General features: G+C 37.3%; 1 protein-coding gene across 4 annotated transcripts in view; it reads left to right on the forward strand.

Moving 5' to 3' along the window:
* fam49bb (family with sequence similarity 49 member Bb) overlaps positions 1-18,828 on the forward strand; it is a 65,932-nt gene extending 47,104 nt beyond the window's left edge. For all 4 annotated transcript variants that reach the window (XM_026937973.3, XM_053228080.1, XM_053228082.1 and 1 more), the window contains 9 exons: positions 3,497-3,618; positions 4,705-4,810; positions 6,849-6,988; positions 11,676-11,753; positions 13,209-13,325; positions 13,436-13,515; positions 13,612-13,738; positions 14,062-14,132; positions 17,997-18,828. In XM_026937973.3, coding sequence (XP_026793774.2) covers positions 3,497-3,618; positions 4,705-4,810; positions 6,849-6,988; positions 11,676-11,753; positions 13,209-13,325; positions 13,436-13,515; positions 13,612-13,738; positions 14,062-14,132; positions 17,997-18,060 — 905 coding nt within the window. In that variant the 3' untranslated portion in view covers positions 18,061-18,828. The remainder of the gene's footprint in view (positions 1-3,496; positions 3,619-4,704; positions 4,811-6,848; positions 6,989-11,675; positions 11,754-13,208; positions 13,326-13,435; positions 13,516-13,611; positions 13,739-14,061; positions 14,133-17,996) is intronic.
* The last annotated feature ends 7,780 nt before the right edge of the window (positions 18,829-26,608 follow it).

The following is a 26,608-nucleotide window of genomic DNA, read 5'->3' on the forward strand; positions in this document are numbered from 1 at the left end:
AGCATGGCGCTCTGGCACAGATACACCATATGATTTCAGGAGCACTTATATAAAACCCAGTGATGAGTGAGTATTTAATACCAAAATTAGTTTTCAGACCTCAGATATACCTGCAGACTATTCAGAAGTTACTCATGTGTTACATACACCGGGTGAAGTTCACAAAACAGCCTACATCCCATGCACTCGTTACAGTTTCATTATCCTAATTGAGTGTCTCGTGGCTACGTTAAGTTGTGCGCATGTAACTGTCAGCACATGATACAAAATAAAAGAGCAATATAATAAGATGTGCTGTTCGGAAGTGATAATTACATCAAAGACTATTCATGTAACAATATTTTACCAGTAAGCTGGAATCCTATTAGATGTTTATTTCAGTGTTTGCCGTCTTTTTATTCATATACCTTCATATGATCTTTTTATTTTTCATTTTTAAATTATGTCTTGCTTTTATTTTACATTGTGTTACATTTGACAGAAAATGGACGTGCCTAACGTGACACTGAATATGTGTAACTTTCCTCGCATAAATATTGACGTAACTTTTGGGCTATTGGGTATTTATCATCTCTGAATACCCTTTAAATATGCAATTATATAATACATCAAATGATGACGTTACAGTCTACAATGTCTGAGGAGAAGACAGACATGAGAGAAAGTTTTAGTAGTCTTCATATACCTTTATACAAAAACTGAAGTGTTTGTGTGCAATCAGACCCACATAGCTATGTATAACCATAAATTGTTCCTTCAGGAAAAAGCAGTCCCAACCCTTATTATACAGATTTAAGGCTTAATACTCGTATCACATATCGAGTGCCCCAACAACTGCCCTTATACATCTATTTGAAATGAGTTTCCAGCTTTACAGGTTTTTTTTTCTCTTTCTCTGGTCTTGTTTCTCGTAATTGTAAATATGCTACAGATGCAGGGGGTAGACTTTAAAAAAATGTTGAAACAGTCCTTTACTGTGATCTAATCAATATATAATGTCTGGAGTCAGAATAAGCTGCAATCAAGAACAATTCCCTGAATAAACAACAAACAAATATTATATTCACCCTTAAATTAAAGAATAGAATGTCACAGTCCCTCGGCTGGGTGCTTACTGCCATATGCACCCATACATAAATTTAGCATCAACTACATAAACGTGCTTAGTGAAAGGCTTGAGGTTTTAAAAAAATGTTTCTGTATTTAAAGCCCACTGAAGTTCAAAGTCGTGGTTGAGATTGCTCCTTAGATGAGTGCCTGAAGTTTCCAGTGTTTAAAATTCCACAGTTTGCTTTACTGCTCCATAAATGAGAACAAGCTCATCTGCGGAGGTCTGATTAGAGCACATGTGTTTCCTGCTGGGTCGCAGCACTGCAGTGTTTAGTGCGCAAGTCTCTGATTCATCTGCTAATTAACAAATCCTCCATGAGGTGCATCAGCTGTGTTACAGTGGGAAAGTGCACAACTGTTCACTGCTGTGGTCCTCCAGGAACGTACGATAACAGCACTGGGAAGCTGGTACCTGTCGTTTCAGTCTAATCTGAGCAAGAACATCAAATGCTCTTACTCAGCCTGCCATAATTATGGAACATCAGTCACTTGGTTACATGAATAGATTATAGGGGTGTAATGATACACTGAATACAAATTCAATTGAGTAAAACATTCAACGTTATAAAAGTGATCCAGTTCAGACTCTCAGCAGCATGGAACAAGAGCTGTGCGTTAGAATGGAACAGAATTAAACATGATTAGCTTTCACTGGTGTGACTCTGGGTGCCATGGCTGAAGCACAGGACTACGTTCTCCACTACCAAATATGAACCCAACCCAAATGTGAACTTCATGAACGCCGCAGTGACTTCTTTAGCCCAGAGTCAGTCAGCAAGGAAAGTCTGCAGCAGAGAGTTTGTTGTGCTTGTGTGTGTGTGTGTGTGTGTGTGTGTGTTTGTGTGTGTTTGTGTGAGTGCGTGCATGTTTTCCTCTAGTATTAAAGACGAACCAGAAAGGTGATGTCAGACGTGTTTGCAGTGTTAGCATGGTGTGTTGTAGATATATTTGGCAGATTTGGCACACTGTAACATTTCAGTCCACTGCTCACCCGCTGTCAGTGTCTTCCGAGAAAGCTGAAGTGCTGCCAAACACCAAACCTCAAAGACTTGTGGGGAATCTTCCAGCTCCTGCTTGCTGCTCACGAAAGCCATTACTGTTTTTCTTGAGCTAATAACCTAGTATGCAAGTATGCTAGCGTATTGGCTTGTGAAAGACAGCATGCTTAGGAGAAGCATGTTTATGTTTAAAATCACCTCATGTAATATAAGCAGTATTGCATGATAGATAGCCTACTTTATTATGCAGTCCATTGAACGTACTGTTAGATACGATGACATTGAATCGAAAGCCTCATATCGAAAGATATGATACAATACACTGAACTGTTACACCCTTAATAGATTAGTATATGCACATCATTCCTGACATGAAGCATATGTATGAAGTATAACATAAGCTTTTTATCACAGTTACTGCACAATTTGTCAAGAAGAATGAGACAATGAACAAAATGTCCTATGCTTTATTTAGAATGCTAAAACGGTTGCTAATAATGCTGAAATAAAAGTATATGTATTGAGGTGTGTTCCTGTATTTTTAGCCATTTGAGAGTCCTTTCATAGGCCTCTTGTGTAGTTTAGAATGCTCTAATGTCACACAATACTCTTTCCAAACTGTTAGATGCTACACAAACACACATTTCAGCACGTCACATTACAAGCAGAGACTCATCATACATCATAGTCATCATACATATTGGCAGCATTTTTTTTTTTGACATCAGCAGAAGTACAGATGAGTACAACATTTACCCCCAAAATAATTCAGACAGTTATCAATTAACAAATTAATTAGTTATTATTAGTTGTTAATTAGTTATTAATTAATGAGTAACTACTAATTAAATCTGCAAATATTACAGATAGGAGGATTCAAAAGCTGTTCAGAGGATTGGAGGCAGTTAGTAGGGTTGTAAGTGTCGGAAATCACGTTATAAGCCAATGCTCGTAAAGCCAGTATTTAGTAAGGCAGATGTAAACTTTTATTCTGATAGCATTTTGATAGCTTCACTATTTTATATCTTAACATACATTAAGGCGTGTATGTTTTTGTTACTTTGGATAATATTGTGACATCTTAGGAATCTCGATGCATCTTGTTGGATAAATAATTATATATGTTTCTTCTTATATGTTTGTCCTGTATACTAGATCCAGAGCATGTTAACTGTTCCTAACTGTTACTAATACAGATTTAAGGCACAATCTGGTGTGAGTCATTCTAAGATGGCCACACATGAACTTTCATCTATTCAAGTCATTTAAATAAAATCTGGAAAAAAATGAATGTAATACAATGTCATACCTTAGCATACCCTGAATTTCTCATAAGGTTTCAGGTCTAGTATGCTTGATAGTCAGTATGTTTTTCTTTTGTTTTCTAGATGCACAGCCCACGGATGCAGAGCGAGAGACATGGAAACAAGTGGATGTGGTCCTAAAGGATGCTCGAGCGGTTCTCGATGAACTTCAATCCTATAACGGAGCTGTGAAGGAGATAAGAGAGGTACACACAGATCCACCACTTCTCATTCGAATTTTGCTTTTGCTTATTAATAAGCCTGAACAGCAAATGCTTGAAAATTGAAAATATTCATGGGTGTTGCAAAAAAAAAATGTTTACTGTTGGCTAAGATTAAAAAAATTCAGTATTTTTAGTTGGGTGGGTGTATTAAATGATTATTCTTGTCTATTTATGGCTGTGTTCAAAACCACATACTTTCAAATAGTTGCAAACACTGTTACAAGTATGCAGTAAAAAGTATGTCAAAACGTACGTGTGGTTTTTGACAGATTTAGCCTTTTAATGTTTGGCTGGTGCTTTTTAATGGCATAATCTGTTTGCTTCGCTTAAGAATAAGAAATATTCAAAACAGTAGTTGATCAAGGCATGTTAATTCACCTTTCTGTCTAGAAATATAAATATTTGTGAAACATATGAATAGAAACCTAACCACACATCTATACCACTGTGCAGGTCCACTGATAGTAAATCTAGGCTTTATGAATACAACAGCAGTGTCACTGAATTTCATGGGTTTTTGTTATATTTATTTTTGAAGTGCATAGACACACACATGCACTAGAAAAGCTCCAAACGATCAGGCATCCCATGTAGTGTTATTCAGGTTGCCAATTGATCATGCCTTTGAGTTATTCAGAAAGAGTGTCAATGTGACTGATGATCATGTTACCACGGTGACTGTTGCTATACCAACTCGGTTGCCAGAGTATGCCAGCTTTGCCATGGCTACTGGTGAATGGAAATGAATGCACCCTTTTATTTTCTCTTTTAATTCACACTGCATTCTTTTTTTGTTAGAAAACCATTAATTATAGTTAACAAGATGCACACACTGTTTATCAAAGCTTAATTAAAAGAAATGTCAAAGACAAAAACACCACTGACATTTATGAGTTATGAGATTATTTAGAATAAAATAATGTGTCTTAAAAAGCTCGTGTACATTTCCATATTGATGTACCATCTTCCGCACTGCTTCTGATAACCTTTATCCTCACACTGGTGTGTTTATAGGGCCTAGTTATGAAGGAAACTCTGATTATCTCTATTATTTATTTATTTCTTCAGGCAATCCAGAACCCCAGTGATGAGGCGTTGCAGGACCAGGCTTGGACTGCGGTCCTGCCCCTTGTGGGCAAACTCAAAAAGTTCTATGAGTTCTCTCAGAGATTAGGTAACTCCTCATGTTTCCTCACAGTCAAACCTGTGGCTGCATAACCAAGCTTTCCTTTGCACGGCCCTGTCAGTGTTTTAGAGCAGCTACAATATAATGCAGAGGCTGTAGTTTTGAAAAGGGCAGAAGAGTCATAGATGTCAGGAATCACACTATCACACCTCTCTCTTGTGTTTTATATCTGTGTTGATATTTTTTGCTCTGAACATGCCTGTTCAACTGTGGACCTTTTGGCAAATACTGATCATATGTGTGTAAGCTCACACAAACACCTGAGAGACTCTGGAGAGGCTGTGTGTGCCATAGCTAATGCAGCAATTCTCTATGAGAAAGCACCATTTTAGGCTGCTAATCTAAAGGATATTTGACCAGAAACAATTTACCTAAAGGTGTTCATATCATGTTGTAAGGCATTCATAAGTCTGTTATAACTATGACTTTCATAGATATTGTTTAATCATTGTTTAATAGAAATACCTTAAAATGTACATTCTTGTATTTCGTGATGAAAATGTAGACTCCTTTATCTCAAATACAGTCCCAAGTGATGGATTAGAGGCTGTAAGTTTGTGAGTGACCAAACAAAAAGATAAACATGAGCAGTAAAGCCATGAGCATGAGTAAAGCCTCCTGACCCTTTACTACTGTTTGGACACCATTAGTGTTAGCGTCATTGCAAAAGAAACATGGCGAGACTCCAGGCAGGGTCTTCCATTGAAACCTGCCCTTCACCCTATAATCCATGTAATCCACAGCCTCACCCTCCATGTGTTATGTAACCCAGTAAAGTAGGTCAGTCTTACCGCTATGTCGGTAATTTCACTAATCGGGTCACTAGCCCCTTTAATTGTCTCGTGGCAAATTGGCAGATGATCCAAACACTGAGGTCCAAACTGGCTTGACCTGTCAGAGTTGATTATTTTATTAACAGTTTTTCTTTCAACTCAGTGATTATATATAATCATGCTGTCGCTTTACGTAAAATTTATGCATTCCTCACATGCTGCTTCAAAAAGTACATTTAGCCTCAGCTTTAAGGTACCCCATGTTCAGTTGACTTGCTGCTTCACTCTGTTCTTCCCCTCACTACAGCCTCCCAGCATGCTCTGGGCCGAACTGATCTGATATAAAGTGACATCCCCCCACTTCTCTGTCCCCAGCATCCCCCCGTGCCATGCGCTAGGCTCTCTGTGTCTCAGATCTATTTTGACTGTCATTTTGTGTGTCAGATTCTTGGAGCTGTGTAGTTACCATGGGTAACTGTAGATCTTAAACTCATAATTGTTTTTAAATAATATGACTCATTTTACATGATTTGTTTAAATTTCCAAAGCCCAAAACAGTTATGTTCATAAAGTTCATGCCTCATTTAATGTTATTCCAGTGCCAGTTTGGATGAAAGATGCAGCTGAAGTTAGCTAGAATCAGCCAGCCTGTCTTTGACAACGTAACTATAATTTAAGTTGTGTTGTGAAATGTAAGCACTGAAGCCCACTGTGTGTTTACACTGTGGATAAAGGGAGACAGTAAGAACGGAAGATGTAGGTTAAGCTCAGCTTGTAAGTGTTGCTCACTTAAGGGTTTTAGACGTCTAGTGTAACAGTGAACCGCGAGATCTCATGAAGTCAGGCTTATGTAAGGTATCCACACACTCACTGCCTCTATATTTAAAAGAAATAATCTTGAAATACTGAAAGAAGCATGTGCCAGACGATAGATTCAGTAATATAATTTCAAATTTTACATTAGTGAAAATATATGGAAATAAGTTAAATCATCGATGAGAAATATTAGATAAATTTGGTAATAATAAAATAGTTACTATGAAATCTACACTTAGAAAAGCAGTGATTCTACTAAACAAGCTCATGCATTTCTGTATATTTATTATGATTAATATCACAGTGAGGAATTGTATTTCATATTTTATGTGATATATATCAAGACATTAAGACTTCATCCCATTTGGAAATATAAATGTAAACTGTATATGACTGTGTCTGTAAACCTTGTCCTTTGTTGACCTTTGACCCTGCAGAAGCAGCACTGCACAGCCTGTTAAGAGCCCTGACCAATGAGACGTACAGTGACGCCACACAGCACCTGGAGCGCGAGCAGGCCCTTGCCAAGCAGTTTGCTGAGATCCTGCATTTCACACTCCGCTTTGACGAACTGAAGGTGGTTCACACACCTCAAACACACTACACACACAGACTGATGAAATGTAATGATTTATACCACAGTGCTGTTGATTTCTCGAGTCTGATTGGTCAGAAGGTGTTGATTAATTTTCTAAAACAGCAGCTCTGATGAACAACAGTGCTGGCTGTTTATAGCAGTTTATAACTGCTATAATGTAAGTGATAACAGGAACTAACTCTTGTTATGGACATTCCGCAGCATTAAATATAACTATAAACTGTTAATATAAAGTATAAGTGTGATGTGTCATTCATCAATAAATTAAGCATTGTCATTTTTGGCAAATTGCTGTGGTGTAAGTGAAATTGCACTGTAAAGACCATGCTCTTATATGAAAATAATATAACTTCAGGGTGGTAATGGCCTCTGCTTCATGTCGTGTATTATTATTATTATCACGGTCTGTTGTGCATTCTTATTTACCTATTCCTATATGATAATTTTAGATTTTATAATGGAAAGCGTGGCTAGGGTTGGTTCGGATGGTTAAACATTTAAATATTTATGGAATTGTTTCTAATTATGGGACTTTTTTTTTTTTGCATAGTCTGCTTTAAATTACAAGGATTTATTATAGCAATCAGTGGTAATCTATAGAAATGATAAAGATTGGCTCATAAATTACTGTGTTCAGGACTGTGACATTCACATGCAAAGAATTTTACTCTGAGCACTTTCATTTTAACTTTAGAATTTTGTTTCTAATTTTTTTTTAGACATAAAACTCATTGGGTAACAACTTTCTCCTTATGGTTTTTTATTCAGTATTACACCACATCACCGATAAGTTCTTGAGTCTTGATTTTACTCCCTTGGCTCCCAGACGTGGATGGCTGTGGCATCGCATCTTATTAACTTGAAAAACAGAGCTTGGTCAGGGAATGACTGTTTATACACTCGGGTCCATAAGTATTCGGACAATGACACAGTTTTTGTAATTTTGCCCCTGTACACCACCACAACGGATTTGAATGAAGCTATCAAGATGTTATTAAAGTGTAGACTTTCAGGTTTAATTCAAGGTGGTTTAACAAATATATTGCATTAACCATTTAGGAATCCCTCGATTTTCACAGCCTCAGAAGTAATTGGACAAATTAATCATAAATATTATGGTTATTTTTAATACTTGGATGCAAATCCTTTGCAGTCAGTGACTGCCTGCAGTCTGGAACCCATGGACATCACCAAATGCTGAGTTTCCTCGCTTGAGATGCCTTCAGTTGCTGCTTGTTTCAGTTGCTGCCTTCAGTTTTATCTTCAGTAAGTGAAACGCATGCTCAATTGGGTTGAGGTCAGGTGACTGACTCGGCCATTTAAAAACATTCCATTTCTCTGCCTTAAGAAGCTCTTGGGTTGCTCTCCGGTCATTATCCATCTGTACTGTGAAGCACCGTCCTATTAGTTTTGCAGCATTTGACTGAATCTGAGCAGAAAGTGTAGCTCTGTACACTTCAGAATTCATCCTTCAGTATTCATCCATTCCACTGGCACTCATACATGCCCATGCCATAACACTGCCTCCACCATGTTTGACAGATGATGTGGTATGCTTTGGATCATGAGCCCATTCTTTCTTTCTCCATACTCGTCTCTTCCCATCATTCTGGTACAAGTTAATCTTGGCTTCATCTCTCCAGAGGATCTTGTTCCAGAACTGGATAGACTTTCTTTAGAGGTTTTCTAGCAAAGTCTGATCTGGGCTTTCCATTCTTGAGTGTTACCAGTGGTTTGTATCTTAAATAGTAAATAGTAAATAGTAAACTCTCTGTATTCACATTCATGAAAGCGTCGATTGATTGTAAACTTTGACAATGATACGCCTACCTCCTCGAGAATGTTCTTGACTTGGCTAGATGTTGTGAAGGGGTTTTATTTCACCAAGGAAGGAATTCTGCAATCATCCACTGTAGTTGTCTTCCACGGTCTTCTGGGCCTTTTGGTGTTGCTGAGCAGGCCAGTGCTTTCCTTCTTTTTAAGAATGTTGTGAAATAAGGAGGAAACAGGCCGAAAATTACTTTTGGGCCTGGTGAAAATGGAGGGAATATGTAAAAAATGGCTGTAATTCCTAAACAGTTAATGTAATATTTTGTTAAATCCCTTGAATTAAAGTTGAAAGTCTATACTTCAGTCACATCTTGATTGCTTCATTTCAAATCCATTGTGGTGGTGTACAGAGGCAAAATTACGAAAATATGTCACTGTCCAAATACTTATGGACCTGACGGTAGCTGTGACAACAGGAACTAACTTGTCTCACAGGCATGCTGCAACATTAAATATAACAAAATAATATGGTGTATAGCGTGTCCTTCACCAATAAATTAAAAATTAATCATTGGCAAATTGATATAGTGTACGAGGAATAAGACACTTCAGGACCTGCAGTTACTGGAAAATATTCGACTTTGGGGTGGTAACAGTAACTCCACTTTGCGCCACATCACTCCACCCCACCACTCATTATTTTCCTATGAAAATAATTTTCCTCGTGTTTTATTCCTTACTTAGCAAAGTGAATGTTTTTGGCAAATCATTACTTAGATATGTAAGCTCTGAACACTTGGGTCACAATAGAGGACGATTTTTCCTCAGATGCTGCTTAATGACCAGGCTGATTAGCTTAACAAGCTTCAGTGTCTCAGTAATTGCAGGATACTACGATTAGCACTTAGCTAATGAGAAGATTGTTTGTAGTAGTGCACCTGCGCAATACCCAAGGGATCTACAGTTGGATTAAAGTGCCAAGTGAGGTATTTATTTTCCCCGTGTCACATTGTGGCCACCATTATTTTTGGCAACACCTACAGTCTTTTTCACGCCCTTAAACGTTCTGAGAAAAACATGCTCCAGTGGCACAGTAGAGGCCTCTTTCTTCAATAAAGCCCCATCACTTTAAGTTACTGTATATTTCCCTGTGCCCTTTATCAGTATTGTATGTCACGTCAGTTAGTTTATGCACATCCATCCACTCCACTCGAGCTGCATGTCTGTGTTTGAGACACTGCTACAACTTTAAAGGGTTGCCTTGTATTTTAGCTAATGTGGCCACAGAAGCTGACCTCATATGTCACAAGCAATCAGATCCACTTCTGTCTAGCCTGAGCCTTGTTTGTCCCAAAGATATTTTCTTTGCCATCTCCCACTCTCTCTCACTCCCTCCGTGCTAGAACACACACATGCATGCTTGCACGCACGCATGCGCACACACACACACAACACCCCGGGGCAGTGGGATAAGATGGCCCAATTAACGATTCTCCCAGATGGGGGTGCTAAAAGCAGACAGGTAAGGGGGTGGAAGGTGGCGTGCCATCCATCCTTGCCCTCCTTGGTGCGTCAGCTTGGTACTGTGACCTAATTTAGCCTGCCACTGTAATTCAGCACACAGGGCTAGAATAAACCATCTAACTCGGCACAGTCAACACAGTAACAGACCACATCCCTGAAAACCGATAACAGCTCCTACAGAGACCTATTTATAACATAATCTATACATGTAATGTTCCAAACTGGTTCAGGAGTCTATCCTGGGAACACATAGCGAGAGGCAGGAATACATCCTGGATGGGACACCAGTCCATTGGAGTTATTTATTTATTTTACTTATGTATGCTGCATTTATATTTTAATGGAACATGCTTTATTGCCATCTGATTTTACTGCCCCTCAAATCATCAACCCTAATATTGTGCTTCCTGAATCCTAAAACATTAATCACTAGCTCAGGTGCCAGGTACAAGCAAATTATGTGTCTGGCTTTATTGCTTGTTGCCTGTCAGACAAGTAGGTTCAGTAGGCAAACCAAAACACAGAAAAAACAGTACTCTCTATTGACTTTCACAAAAAAAAGGACAGGTACATTTAAATGTGACATTCTCCTATTTAATGGGGGCGTGGCACACTTTGATGCTGTAACTGTAGCATGTGCTACTCAATCTCCCATTTCATTCAGAATATGGATTTAGAAACAGACAAAACTGAGCAAAGTACAGTGCTATGTCATAATCATCAAACCTGTCATAATGCTAGCATAACACAAAATCACATCTCATTTAAACACATACTGAGCAAAAACGCTAGCCAGAATTGAATAACATCTTTTATATGTGATGCAAATGAGCTCACACCTCATGTTAGCCAAAGCATCTGTGCCGTTTTGTCGAGGGCACAAATATGATTTGCTAATCCAGAGACATTATCAGGAGAGGATAAAGACTGTGGTTACATAGTTGCTCCATTCTTTGGAATGTTACATCTCTTTGAAAGCTCATAGTCTCGTTGTCCATTTGAGGAAACGACCCATTTAAAATTATGCTTTTTTCTGACCTTTCACCTCACACTGATCTCAGCTGATCTTAATACAGCATGCATGAAACCATCGTGTGGTAGAGATAGAGAAAAATGAGCCAAATGCTGAGAAAAACAGGGTCATTTTGTCAATCCAAAGGAGTCATAATCCGTTTAACCCTATCATTGTGCTTTGCATTTCAAATTGTCTTAATCTGTGTTTATTCTGCATTTGTTAAATGGGCCTGTCATAGAAGACTCTGTGCAAAAGGTAGATGCAGTAGTGCCACACAACTAAAACACACACATAAACACACACACACAACTACATTTACATGATTATTAATAAATTTTGTCTTATTTTCCCCCTCAGATGACAAATCCTTCCATCCAGAACGACTTTAGTTACTACAGGAGGACTCTGAACCGTATGAGAATTAATAATGTCCCAGTAAGTATCTATAGAAAGCTAAGGCTCCCCATCTACATTATATTATATTGTGCTCTAATTCCATTTTATTCTACCTATTCTACTATACTTCCTATTCCATTCTCACTGTTTGACTTTGTATGTGTATCTGTATAAGTGCTGCCTTTACCACATATCCATCACACACTCACTTCCAAAATGCCCCTTTGGGGACCACTGAGAGTGAGAAACAGCCGCTTCCATAGGTCAGATAAGTTTGAGGTGCTTGCATTGAGAAGTGCATTGAGGACACACACTTGTGCACCTGAACCACTGTATATACCCTCTCCCTTGAGACATATTTCTCTCGGGACATAAAATCTGAACTGAGATCTGCCTAATATTCACCCCTGAGATACTCCTCGTGCTGATCCCAGAGGAGTGGGGCTGGTAATCCCCTCTCATTCCTCCCTGCTAAACTCAGTGACCCCTCAGCCATGGCAGCTCCCTAGAGCCCTAGCACAGTAACGCAGCCCACTAGCCATAAGCCACTAAGTCTAGAGGGTACTAAACTAGCGTTAAATTTGGGAGATGTTTTTAGGTTTGGCCCTACCAGAATTTGCAGGTGTATGTAATTTATTCTGCTGTGAATTCAGTCATTCATGAAATTGAACAAAATTACCATAAAGAATCAAAACAAATTTCTGGCTGCCACTCAGCTTTTTTTTAGTTATATATAATAATATATATACATATAATAATAATAATAATAATAACAATAATAATAATAATAATAATAATAACAATAATAATAATAATAATATATACATATAATAATAATAGCTATGGATAGAATACATTAAACTGTCTGTGAGTCTGTAATTAAGTATGGAATAAACATCAGATTTTAAAAATTAACTGTTTTCAGTTCTGGCGCAGGTCAATCAGTGGCTGACCATCGCACCATGTGCATAATCATCACACCACTTTATCAGCCTCTCTTTTGACTACCTCAGCTCATTCACATAATTAATAACATACCACATTAAAAATTGAGATGATTTTAATGTGCTGTGTTATGAATGATGTATCAGCAGGGGAGCCAGGCCTTACTCCTGGAGATGCACCATCCTACAGAGTTTGGTTCTAATATACCAGATTCTAATACAACTGATTTAATCAGTTGCTTCAGGAATATCTGAATATAACAAGCAGGTGTTTTATTATCATTTGCAGCAGGAGTGTTTAGCATCCATGAGATATTCACACTGGTAAACCCTGTGTTAATATCTCATTCATCTTTCTGTAAAACTGTCTGTGTATGTAATCTAATTTGATTGATTGCTTCCTAAGTTCAAACCTATTGTTCTGTTAATATTTTGGACTTAATGGGGTCAGCTGTTCTAAGATTCACAGGTTCTGTCCTCTTTCTTTCTCACCTTGTCATCTTTTTCTGCAAATATAAAGATATAAGAAGAAATATGTCTTTCTTTGCAGGCAGAAGGAGAAAACGAGGTCAACAACGAGCTAGCCAATAGAATATCTCTATTTTATGCAGATGCCACACCCATGCTGAAGACTTTGAGTGATAGCACAACAAAGTTTGTATCTGAGGTAAGAAATGCCAGTCTTCCAGTTCAAATTAGCAACACAGACCCAATTGCCCTGTCAGTAAGATATGGGAAGTACATAATGATATAGAAAGGCATTGTTTTTTTCTACAGAACAAGAACTTGCCTATTGAGAACACGACAGATGTGTTGAGCACCATGGCAAGTGTGTGCAAAGTCATGCTAGAGACACCGTAAGTTGTTCTTCCTCCCTTATTTGAAATAAACTAAAATATGTAAGGCATTTGATTTGAAATCTCAGTGTTCATAGACACTCTGACTCTTTGCAGTGAGTACCGTAGCCGTTTCAGCAGTGAGGCCACTGTGTCGTTCTGTTTGCGCGTCATGGTGGGCGTCATCATCCTCTATGACTATGTACATCCTGTTGGTGCTTTCGCAAAATCCTCCAAAATAGACGTGAGTAAACTTTAGCTGACAAAAGATTCTTCTTGCATGCATGCTGATGCCGGAATGGTTTAGGTTAATAGTTAAGATTTTATAGGAAGTTTAAAAGTGTTTGAATTTTATTGACAAATGAGAAGTGTATGAGATCCATACTGCTGGAATTTAGACAAGCCCTTTTTAACTATAATGCTTGTCCTATAGAACAAAAACAATCTTAAAATTTTATATATAGCACCTTAAATCAACCATAAATCAAGCTCAAGCCTGTCACTGTGCACTTTCATAGTGTGAGTATATCATTCTAACCTCACTGCACTATTTGTGTCACTGAACAGATGAAAGGATGCATTAAAGTTCTCAGAGATCAGCCCCCAAACAGTGTGGAAGGCTTATTAAATGCTCTCAGGTAAGAAAGAGAGGAGCCATCTTCTGCAATGGAACCATACAAAATATAATGTTTTGCATTAAAGAAAAAAGAAGCATACTTAAAACCCGTAGAAAGCCTAACAAAAGCGGTAGGGGTACAGCACCTTTATGCCAGATGGCTATATTTTCTGAATTGACACACACACACACACACATATATATATATATATATATATATATATATATATGACAGAGTTTTTGTGATTTTGCCTTTATACACCACCACAATGGATTTGAAAAAAAAAAACAATCAAGATGTGATCAAAGTGTAGACTTTCAGCTTTATTTTAAGTGGTTTCACAAAAATATGGCATTTACCATTTAGGAATTACAGCCATTTTCAACAAAGTACCTCCATTTTCAGGGGCTCAAAGGTATTTGGACAAAGTGACATAATTGTAAATATAACCATAATTTTAATACTTGGATGAAAATCCTTTGCAGTTAATCACTGCCTGAAGTCTGGAGCCCATGGACATCACCAAGTTTCCACTGAGTTTCCTCCCTGGAGATGCTTTGCCAAGCCTTCACTGCAGCCACCTTCAGTTGCTGCTTGTTTGTGGGTCTTTCTGCCTTCAGTCTTGTCTTCAGTAAGTGAAAAGCATGCTCTATTGGGTTGAGATCAGGCAACTGACTTGGCCATTGAAGAATATTCCATTTCTTTGCCTTCAAAAAGTCTTGAGTTGCTTTCGCAGTATGTTTAGGGTCATTATTCACCTGCACTGTGAAGCGGCGTCCTATCAGTTTTGTAGCATTTGGCTGAATGTGAGCAGAGAGTATAGCCCTATACACCTCAGAATACTCTGGAGAAGGTAGGCGTATCATTGTCAAAATTTACAATCAAGAGATGCCTTCATGAATGTAAATACAGAGGGTTTACAACAAGGTGCAAACCACTGGTAACATTCAAGAACAGGAAAGTCATATTAGTCTCTGAGAAAACAACTAAAAAAGCCTCCCATGTTCTAGAATACAATTCTTTGGACTGATGAAACCAAGATTAACTTGTACCAGAATGATGGGAAGAGAAAAGTATGGTGAAAGAAGGGAACAGCTCATGATCCAAAGTATACCACATCATGTGTGAAACATGGTGGAGGCAGTGTTATGGCATGGGCATGTATGGCTGCCAATTGAATGGGCTCACTGGTGTTTATTGATGATGTGACTGCTGACAGAAGTAGCAAGATGAATTCTGAGGTGTATAGGGCTATACTCTCTGCTCACATTCAGCCAAATGCTGCAAAACTGATAGGACGCCGCTTCACAGTGCAGGTGGATAATGATCCTAAACATACTGCGAAAACAACTCAAGACTTTTTGAAGGCAAAGAAGTGGAATATTCTTCAATGGCCAAGTCAGTTGCCTGATCTCAACCCAATAGAGGATGTTTTTCACTTACTGAAGACAAGACTGAAGGCAGAAAGACCCACAAACAAGCAGCAACTGAAGGTGGCTGCAGTGAAGGCCTGGCAAAGCATCTCCAGGGAGGAAACTCAGAATTTGAGTTTTGAGAACATGGGCTCCAGACTTCAGGCAGTGATTGACAGCATAGGATTTTCATCCAAGTATTAAAATTATGGTTATATTTACAATTAGTCACTTTGTCCAAATACCTTTGAGCCCCTGAAAATGGAGGTACTTTGTTGAAAATGGCTGTAATTCCTAAATGGTAAATGCATATTTTTGTGGAACCTCTTAAAATAAAGCTGAAAGTCTACACTTCGATCACATCTTGATTATTTATTTCATATCCATTGTGGTGGTGTATAAATGCAAAATCACAAAAACTCTGTCATTGTCCAAATTCTTCCGGACCTAACTGTGTGTATGTATGTATGTATATATATAATATATACACACACACACATAATCTCATCGTCGACTTAATTGGGAACACGTACACCTGCTCATTTATGCAATTATCCAATCAGCCAATCAAGCAGCAGCAGCGCATGCAGATACAGCTCAAAAGGTTCAGGTAATGTTCACATAAATTGTATATCAGACAGAATGGAGAGACTGCTTCAAGCTGATAGGAAGGCTATGATAACTCAAATAACCATTCTTTACAGAGTCAGCAGGAAATCATTACAGGAAGCACAACAGGTTTACCTGTATCTGTATGAGTTTATGCATTGCGCTGCTGCCAAATGATTGGCTGATTGGATAATTACATGAATGCGCAAGTGTACAGGTGTTCCTAATAAAAGGTACAGTGAGGTGCATTGGTGTTTCTATACATATACATTACATTTGTTATGTAAATGTGGACTATAATATGAACAAATGCTAACAAAGCTGTTATCACTAAGTAGATCAGTTTTATTTTATTTGATTGGCATTTCTCTTATTCATATTACAATACTGAATGGAGTTGCAGAGAATTTCTTTCAGTCCTTGTTTTAAACATGCTGTGCAGAAATGTGCCGTACGCATTAACAAATCAAATTTCAGCATTTTCTCATCACCAAATATTCACTCTATTCTGATTGTTTAAGTATTGAAGATCCTGGTCTTGTTAGTGTGATGAGTCTTGAATTAAATGTACTCATTTGGCAGATGCAAACTGTAAACCGAGTAATAAGTGAAAACAGAATCCAAGCATAGAGCCGTTAAAGGAACTGATGTAAGTGCTTCACTCCTGGTAACTTGTGCAGTAATTTTAGGAAGTAGTTACAGCTAAACACAAAGTTTGGAACAAGTTCGTATGAGAGCTAAACACTAGTCACAAAAAGTCAGTCCAACTGTGAAGGCTATACAATGCCCTCCAGAAGTATTGGCACCCTTAATGGAAAAATGAGGGAAAAATAATACTCTATATATAATACACTCATAACAAAGGGATATTCTGAGCTCAAACATTCAGAGGCAATGTAGGGAATACTTATTTAAAAGATTTCTTTTTCCAAACACAAAAAAAGATTGTTTTTCATAAAAACAGTTGTTTAAAAATGATTGGTGCCCTGACAATTAATATTTTGTGATGCCTGCCCTGGGAAGAACAGCAGAAACCATTCTGGTAATGTCTAACAAGATTGGAGCAGGATGTCTTAAAGGTGTTTTTCTTTTTTTTTTCTTTTTATAGTTTATTTTTGTTTCTTTTTTATTATTTCTTACAAGTACAAATAACCTGGAAAAAAAAAATAAAACATTTGTTTAAAAAATAAAAAAAAAAAAAGTTTAAGCCATCAGTATGAGTGTATTATGTGGCCACCACCATCCCTTCACAAGAAAAAACATGGCTGAAACCTGTAAGTGCCCAGCACAGCCAGAAACCTTTACAGTGAGAAAAATATCAGGTTGTGCTTTGAAAAAAAAAACTTAATGACAAGAAATTCAAGTCTGTAAAACTAGAATAAACATTGGCAGCACTTTTCCAATATGGAGTAATTTATTACTGGTGAAGGGGTGAAGCTGGGCGAGGAATTAGCAATGTTACTTCTGGGCAGGTCTGTAAACACAATCTGTGTAAAGCTTTAAGCTGAATGGCAGCTTCATATAACGAATAAAGTAAATGTTAAAGGCAATGCTTTGGATGAACCACCTTCACAGAAATGTATGTAATGGAAAAGCTGATTTATTGTGCATAATGTTTATTTTATGGAATCATTTTTGCTCATTTTTGAAGCGGGCCAATAATTATTTAGCACTGTAATATTGAGATTTGAAAAGGGGCATCTTGTGTGAAACATAGTAATACATATTAACAATAAAAACATGGGTTGTCAGTCATCTCAAGAGGTATCTTTATAGACATTTCATCAAGATGAATAGAGTTCTTATTTTAAAATGAAAGTATAGTAAGTTGACTTAAGTCTAATAAAAATTGTTTTCTGTGCAGGTACACGACAAAGCATCTGAATGACGAATCGACTGCTAAGACCATTAAAAGCATGTTGCAGTAAGCAGCAGCTCGGGGATACACACCACTGGCCTCACACAAGTGTTCAGGGGACACACTCCCTCCCGAGCAACAGCAATGCACAGAATGTTTTTCCCTTTTTTTTTAAGTCAAAATCAGACATACCAGTAGGACTCTTAACTCTTTTTTAAAAGTGCATGCTATTGGCATTTGGTGTTTCTTTTTGTGCCAAATCACTTTTTGCTAAAATCTTGGTTTTAACACATACAGCCATACTTATGATGGCAGCTATGTTATGGAAAAAAAAATATTTTTGTGATTATTAGAATAATTTTGTTTCCCTATAAACGGGAGGGAGAGTGTTTTTGACTTGAAAATTAAAAAAAAAACATACAGTATATTGACAGAGAAATATAAATATATATTTTATTTTGTTTGAATTAATATTTAATATCATGTCCTCTGCATGACATAATGTCGTATTTAAGGAAAAAACAAAAATAACAACTAGTGTTTCAAAATTGTCTGACTGCTTGGTTGTGTGCAAGTTCCAAAAAAAAAAAAAAAGAATTTAAATTATGTTTTGCTATTAAAATGGTACTAGTCAAAACTGAGGTTTTCAAATGGTAGTAATGTTTAAATTTTATATTTTTTATAGGTTTTGATTTATGATTTTTCATGGCTGTGATTGTTTTTCTCCTTTGAAAACTAGCTTAACCATTTCTGGTGAATTAAAAAGTGAGTTCTTGATGTATGATTACATGAAATGTGATGTTTAAAAAACAATTAAAAGATGCTTTCATTTTTGTAACTTGATTTTATTTAGAGATTTTTTTCAGTGTTTTTTTGTTGTTGTTGTTATTTTGTTTTGTTTGACATCTTGCCATTCATTTGTACCAAACAAAAAACAACATATTTGGTATTTATTCAGAAATGTTATTTTAATTAGTGGCTTATGGTGTGTGATTTTGCAAATGAATATACTTTAAATGAACTTTGAATATTTTCACATACAAAAATGTGTTTTTCTAAAGAATAGCCAGTTTATTGTTTATAAAAATCTTATAACATTTAGCCTTTTATCAGTTTATCAGTTATATTGCAGTGTACATTGTTTTGCATGTACCAGTGTCAGATTTTAAAATGCATGTAATGGATAACCCTGAAAGACATCAGCCTAGTACTGCAAAAAAACAAACTTTATTCAGTATTTCTCTCAAAGTCCATCATGTGTTTACATAATGGCTCAGAGAAGTGTATCCAGTTTCTACCATCTTGAAGCTGACTGCAACAACTCCAAGTATCTCTCTCTCTCTCTCTCTACATATATATATATATATATATATATATATATATATATATATATATATATATATAGATCAGGCATAACATTAAATCCATTGAGAGGTGAAATGAATAACATTGATTATCTCTTTACAGTGGCAACTGTCAAGGGGTGGAAATAATTGGGCAGCAAGTGAACAGTCAGTTCTGGAAGCTGATGTGTTGGAAGCAGGAAAAATAGGCAAGGGCCAAAATGTGATGGCAAGATGACTGGGTCAGTGCACCTCTTATGGGGTGTTCTTATGGGGTGTTCTCGGTATGCAGTGGTTAGTACCTACTTAGTACCTAAAGGGTCTGCTGCTGGTCTTGTGGAATCCATGCCTCGATGGTCAGAGCTGTTTTGGTGGCTCGAGGGGGATCTACACAATATTAGGCAGGTGGTTTTAATGTTATGGCTGATACAGTACTGTGCAAAAGTCTTAGGCACATGCAGAGAAATGCTGTAGAGCAAAGATGCCTTCAAAATTAATGAAACTAAATGTTTCTACATTAAAATAAAATATTATAAAGAGCAGTAAACAGTACTAATTGAAACCAAGTCAATATTTGGTGTGATGACCCTTTGCTTTAAAAAAAAAAATAGTCTCAGGTACATTTTGTGCAGTTTTATAAGGAAATGAGCTGTAAGTGTTACTGAGCATCTTGCAGAAGCAGCCACAGTTCTTCTGGAGACTTTACCTGTCACACTTGCTTCTTATTTCTGCAGCAAAAACCAGCAGCCTTCGTTATGTTTTTTTGTCTGAAAAGTTTCTTATGTAATCTGCTGCTTTCTTTACTGACATAAACATTTTTCTGTAAAATTTAATTTTGTGCTGGAAAACTATTGTTTGGAAATCTAAAATGTTTTTGTACTGAATCAATAATGTAGAAGTCATAAAATAAAAATCTATAACAAAGTTTGTATTAAAAAATCGGGTGCCTAAGACTTTTGCACAGTGAAATCTAAACTTTGGACTACTTGTGCCTTACAACTTATTTTTCCCTTTTATTACAGTCACTGATCTCTCACCCCCGTTACTGCTTTTACTATGAATATTTTTTGTACTTGTGAAAAATGAACTTTTGATATAACACTTCAGAAGCACCTGAATCAGAATTTAAAAGAGTATTTCTAACATTGCAGCAGCATTTTGAGCAAGAAGACCTGGGAAGAAGGAAATAGATGAAGAAGGGGATATTGACAGAGGGATAGATGATAATGGGGATATAAAGAGAGAATTCTAGGTGGGGTCATAGAGAGAGTACAGAGTGCAGGAAAATTGTCTGAATAACTGCAGCACTGCTGCATTACTTTGTAAAGACTGAAAAGAAAGACAGCGGAGGGGAGTGGGGGAAGTGGTGTCTTGTTGGCTGGGTTCATCATCCTCTGCAGTGGCTTCAGAATACATTAAACAGAAAAGGGCGTGGTATTGAGCTGGCCTCACTCTCATAATTCCTGGATTATGATGATTCAGTCACTTAGCTTAAAGACAAGCACAAACGTAACATTCATGCTTGTTTAAAGTTTTAAAAAAGGGATTTTAATAAGTGAGACTTTATGGAATTCATACCAGTGAAATATAAGAAAAATGAAAACTTCTAAAACTATCCATTTCCCCAATTGTAACCAGAGACTATATAGGAATTATTTTCAAATATGCGACTAAAACCTCGAAATGTAGTTTTAAACAGACCCACGTAGAAGGTGAGGTGATAATACCTTTCCTTTCAGCCTACAGCCTAATAGTGAGCTATGGTTAAACATTCTTTTTTTTTTTTTTTTTTTTTTTTTTGTATTTACCCATCTTCTGTCTCCTCCAAGCATGTGAGAATTACTTATAAAATCTGTCTCTTCATCCCTTCTTGGTCATCTGATTCTTGATTGTCACTGCATTCCCGGTAGATCTCATCTGGTTTCTCATTGTACAGCTTGACTGCCGTACACTGGCTTGTATTCATTTTCCAACTTTTCCACATTTTTGAATTGATGTAAACTGGAACTGAAATGGACTTCATTAGGATTTTATGCCATTGATATACACAAATTAGCCCATAATATTGAAGTGGGGCAAAAATTCAATATACTCTGCAAAATTATTTACAATTAAAAAAAAGAAGTGCTGCAGAGCACCTTGCAACCACCACGCAATATGCAACCAGATTAGACTACATTTTAACCAACCTTCCAGAAACTGATATTCCTGTTTTTGTAAAGGTTGACCTACATGTTCTCTGAGCTTTGCGAGAGTACCTGTACATTTCCATTTACTGGGAAATGCAAGGATTTTTCACTCACTTCCAGTGTAAGACCATAAAGATGGTCTTATGACAAGAAGTCCTTATACTAAAACTGTAAAGCAGAATACTGAAACACAGCAGTAGATGTTGGAAGCTGGTTAACTTCTATTGTTAAAAAAATGAATAAATAAAGATGCTCTCATTTTGCACAAAATATGTCCCTTCACTGGATGGGCCAAAAGAGAAGTGTTCTGCCAGACTGATATAGGAAAGAACTCTTCAAAAAGCTTTTGCTAAAGTGTGGCATTGTGGGCTGTGTGCCAAATTGCATTCCTGGATATACATGTGCCTGGATGTTAATTTACAAGACTTCAAAACTACCTTTTCAACAGAATAGAATTGTCCTATCAGACCAAGCCTCAGGTCTATGCCCCATGAAAGTCTCAGCAACTCAAGGTTCAATTCTTGGTCTCTAGTTCTGGTAGAAGATCAGCTCTTTATTCCTGGTTTCTGTTTGGTCAGAAGTGCTATCGAGAAGCTCCTGATACAGACTTCTTTAAAGTCTGCAAATGTTCATGGCTTTTCATTACAGTAGACGATTCTTAGCCATTTGCAGGATGCCCATAAGAAAAATAAAAGGGCAGTACTTTAAAAATAAAAGGTAACATCATAGGACTAAATAATATGTGAAAGTGTACATTTTATTGTCTGTTCAAACACAACTGTAGAACACTTTGACAGAAATGAAGATGTTGCTCTATATAAAAACATAGTTCACTAAGCTGAGTTCCTTCACATGCTCCAAGTTGCCTTTAAAAAAAAACATCTGAAACACTGACCCTATAAGAAACATATCTGTTGTGCTGACTTGAAAGAGATATGTGCCTCCAACAAAGAGGAAATACATTAGTGCTTGGGAAGTGTGTTCAGAAAAAGCATACACTGTTTCAGGTATTAAAGTGAACCCCAAACAAATATGGTCTAAACACAGAGGTTGACAAATCATAAATCAAAAATTAGCACATAAGTTGTGTCAAACTAAATTTGTATTATTTCAAACAGCATAGAAGGAGAGCCTCTCTTAGTGCTGTCTAGATTAATGTATCTCTCCATCCTAATAGAAAATCCTAGATTCTTTTTTAATGCAGTAGCAAAATTAACTAGGAATAAGACCACCACAGAAGCCTGCACACCAGCAATATGTAGTAGCAATGACTTCATGAATTTTTTCAATGACAAAATTGAAAATAACAGGCAAAAGATTTCAGACTAAAAATTTAAAGCCAAACAATGTGCTAACCCTGTAGAAAATAATATAACTATTTCAAATCAGTGATTAGAATGTTTTACTCCCCTTCGAGAGAACTAATTTCACTAATTTCCTCATCAAAATAATCGACTTGTGTACTAGATCTATTAACTACATGTTTCTTCAAACAGATACTACCAGAAGCAATCTAACTTCTTCTAGAAATAATCAATTCTTCCCTTAGCACTGGCTATGTACCTAAATCTTTTAAAATAACACCTGATTAAAAAACCCTTGACCCCTGTCAGCTGTCCAACTATAGGCCAATATCAAACCTCTCCTTTATCTCCAAGATCCTAGAAAAGGTTGTAGCACAGCACTTATGCTCATACCTACATAGTAATAACATTCATGAAATCTATCAGACGATATAGGCCTCATCATAGCACAGAGACAGCGCTGGTTAAAGTGGTAAATTACCTACTACTGGCCTCTGATCAGGTCTTTTTGCTTGTGTTACTTAACCTTAGTGCAACTTTTGATACCACTGATCATACTATTCTCCTTGATAGACTAGAAAATGTTGTTGGAGTTAAGGGAAGTTTGGTGTTCTGCAAGGTTCTATTTTAGGCCCACTGCTTTTTTCTTTATATATGCTATGTCTGGGTAAAATTATTCATAAACATGGTATTAGCTTGCACTATTATGCTGATGACACACAGTTGTATGTTTCAGCAAAGCCAGATGAGAGACACCAGCTTAATGACATTGAGGAATGTGTAAAAGACATTAGAAACTGGATGCTTATTAACTTTCATCTACTTAATTCTGACAAGACAGAAGTACTTGTACTAGGACCACATGCAGCTAGAAGAAAGCTTTCTGATTACATAGTAAATCTGGATGACCTTTCTGTTTCATCATGTGCAGCAGTAAAAGACCTTGGTGTGATTATTGACTCCAGTCTTTAATTTGAAGCTCATGTAGACTATTTTACTAGGATAGCCTTTCATCTCAGAAATACTGCTAAGATAAGATATATAATGTCACTACATGATTTAGAAAAACTAGTTCATGCTTTTGTTATCTCTAGGTTGGATTATTGTAATGCCTTACTGTCTGGATGTTCCAGTAGGCGCATAAACCAGCTCCAGTTAGTCCAGAATGCAGCAGCTAGAGTCCTTACTAGAACCAGAAGATATGACCACATCACCCCTATCTTATCCACACTGCTTGGCTCCCAATCAAATTTCACATTGATTATAATATACTACTATTGACCTATAAAGCAATGAATGGTCTCATGCTGGAGTACCTGAGCTAACTTCTGGTCTTTTATGATCCACCATGCCTACTTTGATCAAACGGTTCTTTGTTGGTACCTCGAATAGTGAAGGCTACAGCAAGGGGCAGAGCTTTCTCTTACAAACCCCCACATTTATGGAACAGCCTTCCACTTAGTGTTTGGGACTCAGACGCAATCTCAGTGTTTACATCTAGGCTGAATATCTGTTTGTTTAATCAAGCCTTTTGTGAATAGCTTTTTTCTTAGGTAGAGGAGCAGATCTGGAGGGTTCACAGGCATAGAGTGTTGTGGTGAACTGGGATGTTTGGATGCCCCCCTCACTCTCACACATTCACTCAGGCTTGTTGACGGTGGAGTGGCTGGCCGCTTTATGTCTCAGGGTGCCCTCATGTCTGTGTTACCTTCTAGCTCTCCCTTTTAGTTATGCTGTCAGTTATGCTGTTAGTCTTGCTGGAGTCCCTGCTTGCACTCTGCATACAATGTACATTGTCTTTAATCATTACGTGACAATGAGCATACCTACCAATCTGTGTTTTTGCTACAAACAGTTTTGCTGCGATGGCTTAGAACCGCAATTGCTATGAGCAGTCTTGCACTCAAGTTTCTATCATTGAACAGCTGATAACATCAACAAAATTGACTTCATGTTGAAACGAATGATTTCAGAAATTACTCTCATACTAATATTCATAAGTTGCTCATAAGCTCCTGGTTACACAATTGCACTTTTTGACTATATAGTACACAGTTGTAGAAGGGAAATGATTTGCAATTGCACTATCCGGTGTCACCCAGATGAGAATGGGTTGCCTTTTGAGTCTGGTTCCTCTCAAGGTTTCTTCCTCATATCGTCTCAGGGAGTTTTTCCTTGCCACTGTCACCTCTGCCATGCACCTTATGGATAAATGTATACATTTAAAATTTATATCCAGAATTTATATATTTCTGTAAAGCTGCTTTGTGACAATGTCCATTGTTAAAAGCACTATACAAATAAAATTGAATTGAATTGAATAAATACATTCCACCAGGCAAGTGGAAGTTCCAGTGAAGCTTGCCCAGTACCAAAGTTGACTAATCTAAAAACTGATATCTACAGTAATGTAAACTAATAATGTATGACAAGCTAGTTAACTAGTTAAGTGCATTCTGCAGTCTATGGAAAGGTATATGATTATTATCCTCTTGTAACAAAGTTTCTAATGTAGCACAGTGTGCTTTTTTACCCTGGACAAAAAGTCAGTAAGTTGCTGGCAAATATTCCGGCTTGTGATGTTCTCTCCTGAGATCACACCTAAAAGTGATTATTCAAGTCTGACTAGTGTCTTTTTCTCTCTCCATATGCTTAATTGCAAGGTAACTCTGGTTTGTGCTAGCATGATACACTATATTACCAAAAGTATTCGGTCACCCATCCAAATGATCAGAATCAGGTGTCCTAATCACTAATTAATCTTCCTAGTAAAAACCGTTCTACCGATAGCAGCCTCTGCCCATGTGTGAAGTGCAGCAGGTGGTGGTATTCAGAAACGTGTTGCACTTACTGCATTGAGGTGTGTCACAACTCTGTGAAGTGTATGTTTATACATGCTACATTCCAAATGAAAGCTTTTGTTTTTGCAAAAATCAGTAAAGAGCTGTTTTTCAAGCTACCTGCCCACTTGACAACTATGCATAAAAAATATCCTGAACAAGAAATCTGGTACTAATTTGTCCACACCTGAACCACTTCAGTGCTGTACCCACCTACTTCATATCCTTTCTGATTGTTGTTCCGTATGCTACCTAAGTAATTTTTGTTCTGCATGCATTTTACACATTGAACGAATCATTGTTAACTGTTACCACAATCCTGTTTTCTCCACTTAAATTGGTTTGATATTGGTATATTAGACTTTTATGGTAGAATATTACAATTTTTCTATTACCAAGGTCAAATCTTAAAGACATACTCTGCAGCATTTTATATAATTGAGGTTTTAAATGTGATGCTCATACACAGTGTTCACTTCCTCTTGGCAGTGAATGAGAGCACTCTTTCCCAGGTCATGTCTTGTCGGAGGGTTCTCAGGCTGAAAGTGAGAGGAGACAGTGAGGGTTGTGGAGGATGTGGTGGGCGCCTGGGCCCTTCACAAAGTGTCGGCTCAGTCAGCATGTGGTCCTGGGTGCAGTTTACACCCCCACAACTGCAAGGCTATGTTCACTACTACATTTCCACACCCCTACACTCATGTCTATGCCTTTCTAATACTCATATAATAATAACTCATACACTATAATGGCCAAAAGTATGTGCACACCTGAACATCAAACTGGTGCTACAAAGTTGGAAACACACAATTGTATAGCATGTCATTGTATGCTGTAGGATTACAATTTCCCTTCACTGGAACTAAGAGGCCCAAACATGTTCCAGCATGACAATGCCCCTGTGCACAAAGCGAGCACCATGAACAGGAAATGAAGGACTAAATC

This window comes from Pangasianodon hypophthalmus, chromosome 22 (assembly GCF_027358585.1).
Source record: "Pangasianodon hypophthalmus isolate fPanHyp1 chromosome 22, fPanHyp1.pri, whole genome shotgun sequence".
In the NCBI taxonomy this organism is placed as follows: Eukaryota; Metazoa; Chordata; class Actinopteri; order Siluriformes; family Pangasiidae; genus Pangasianodon; species Pangasianodon hypophthalmus.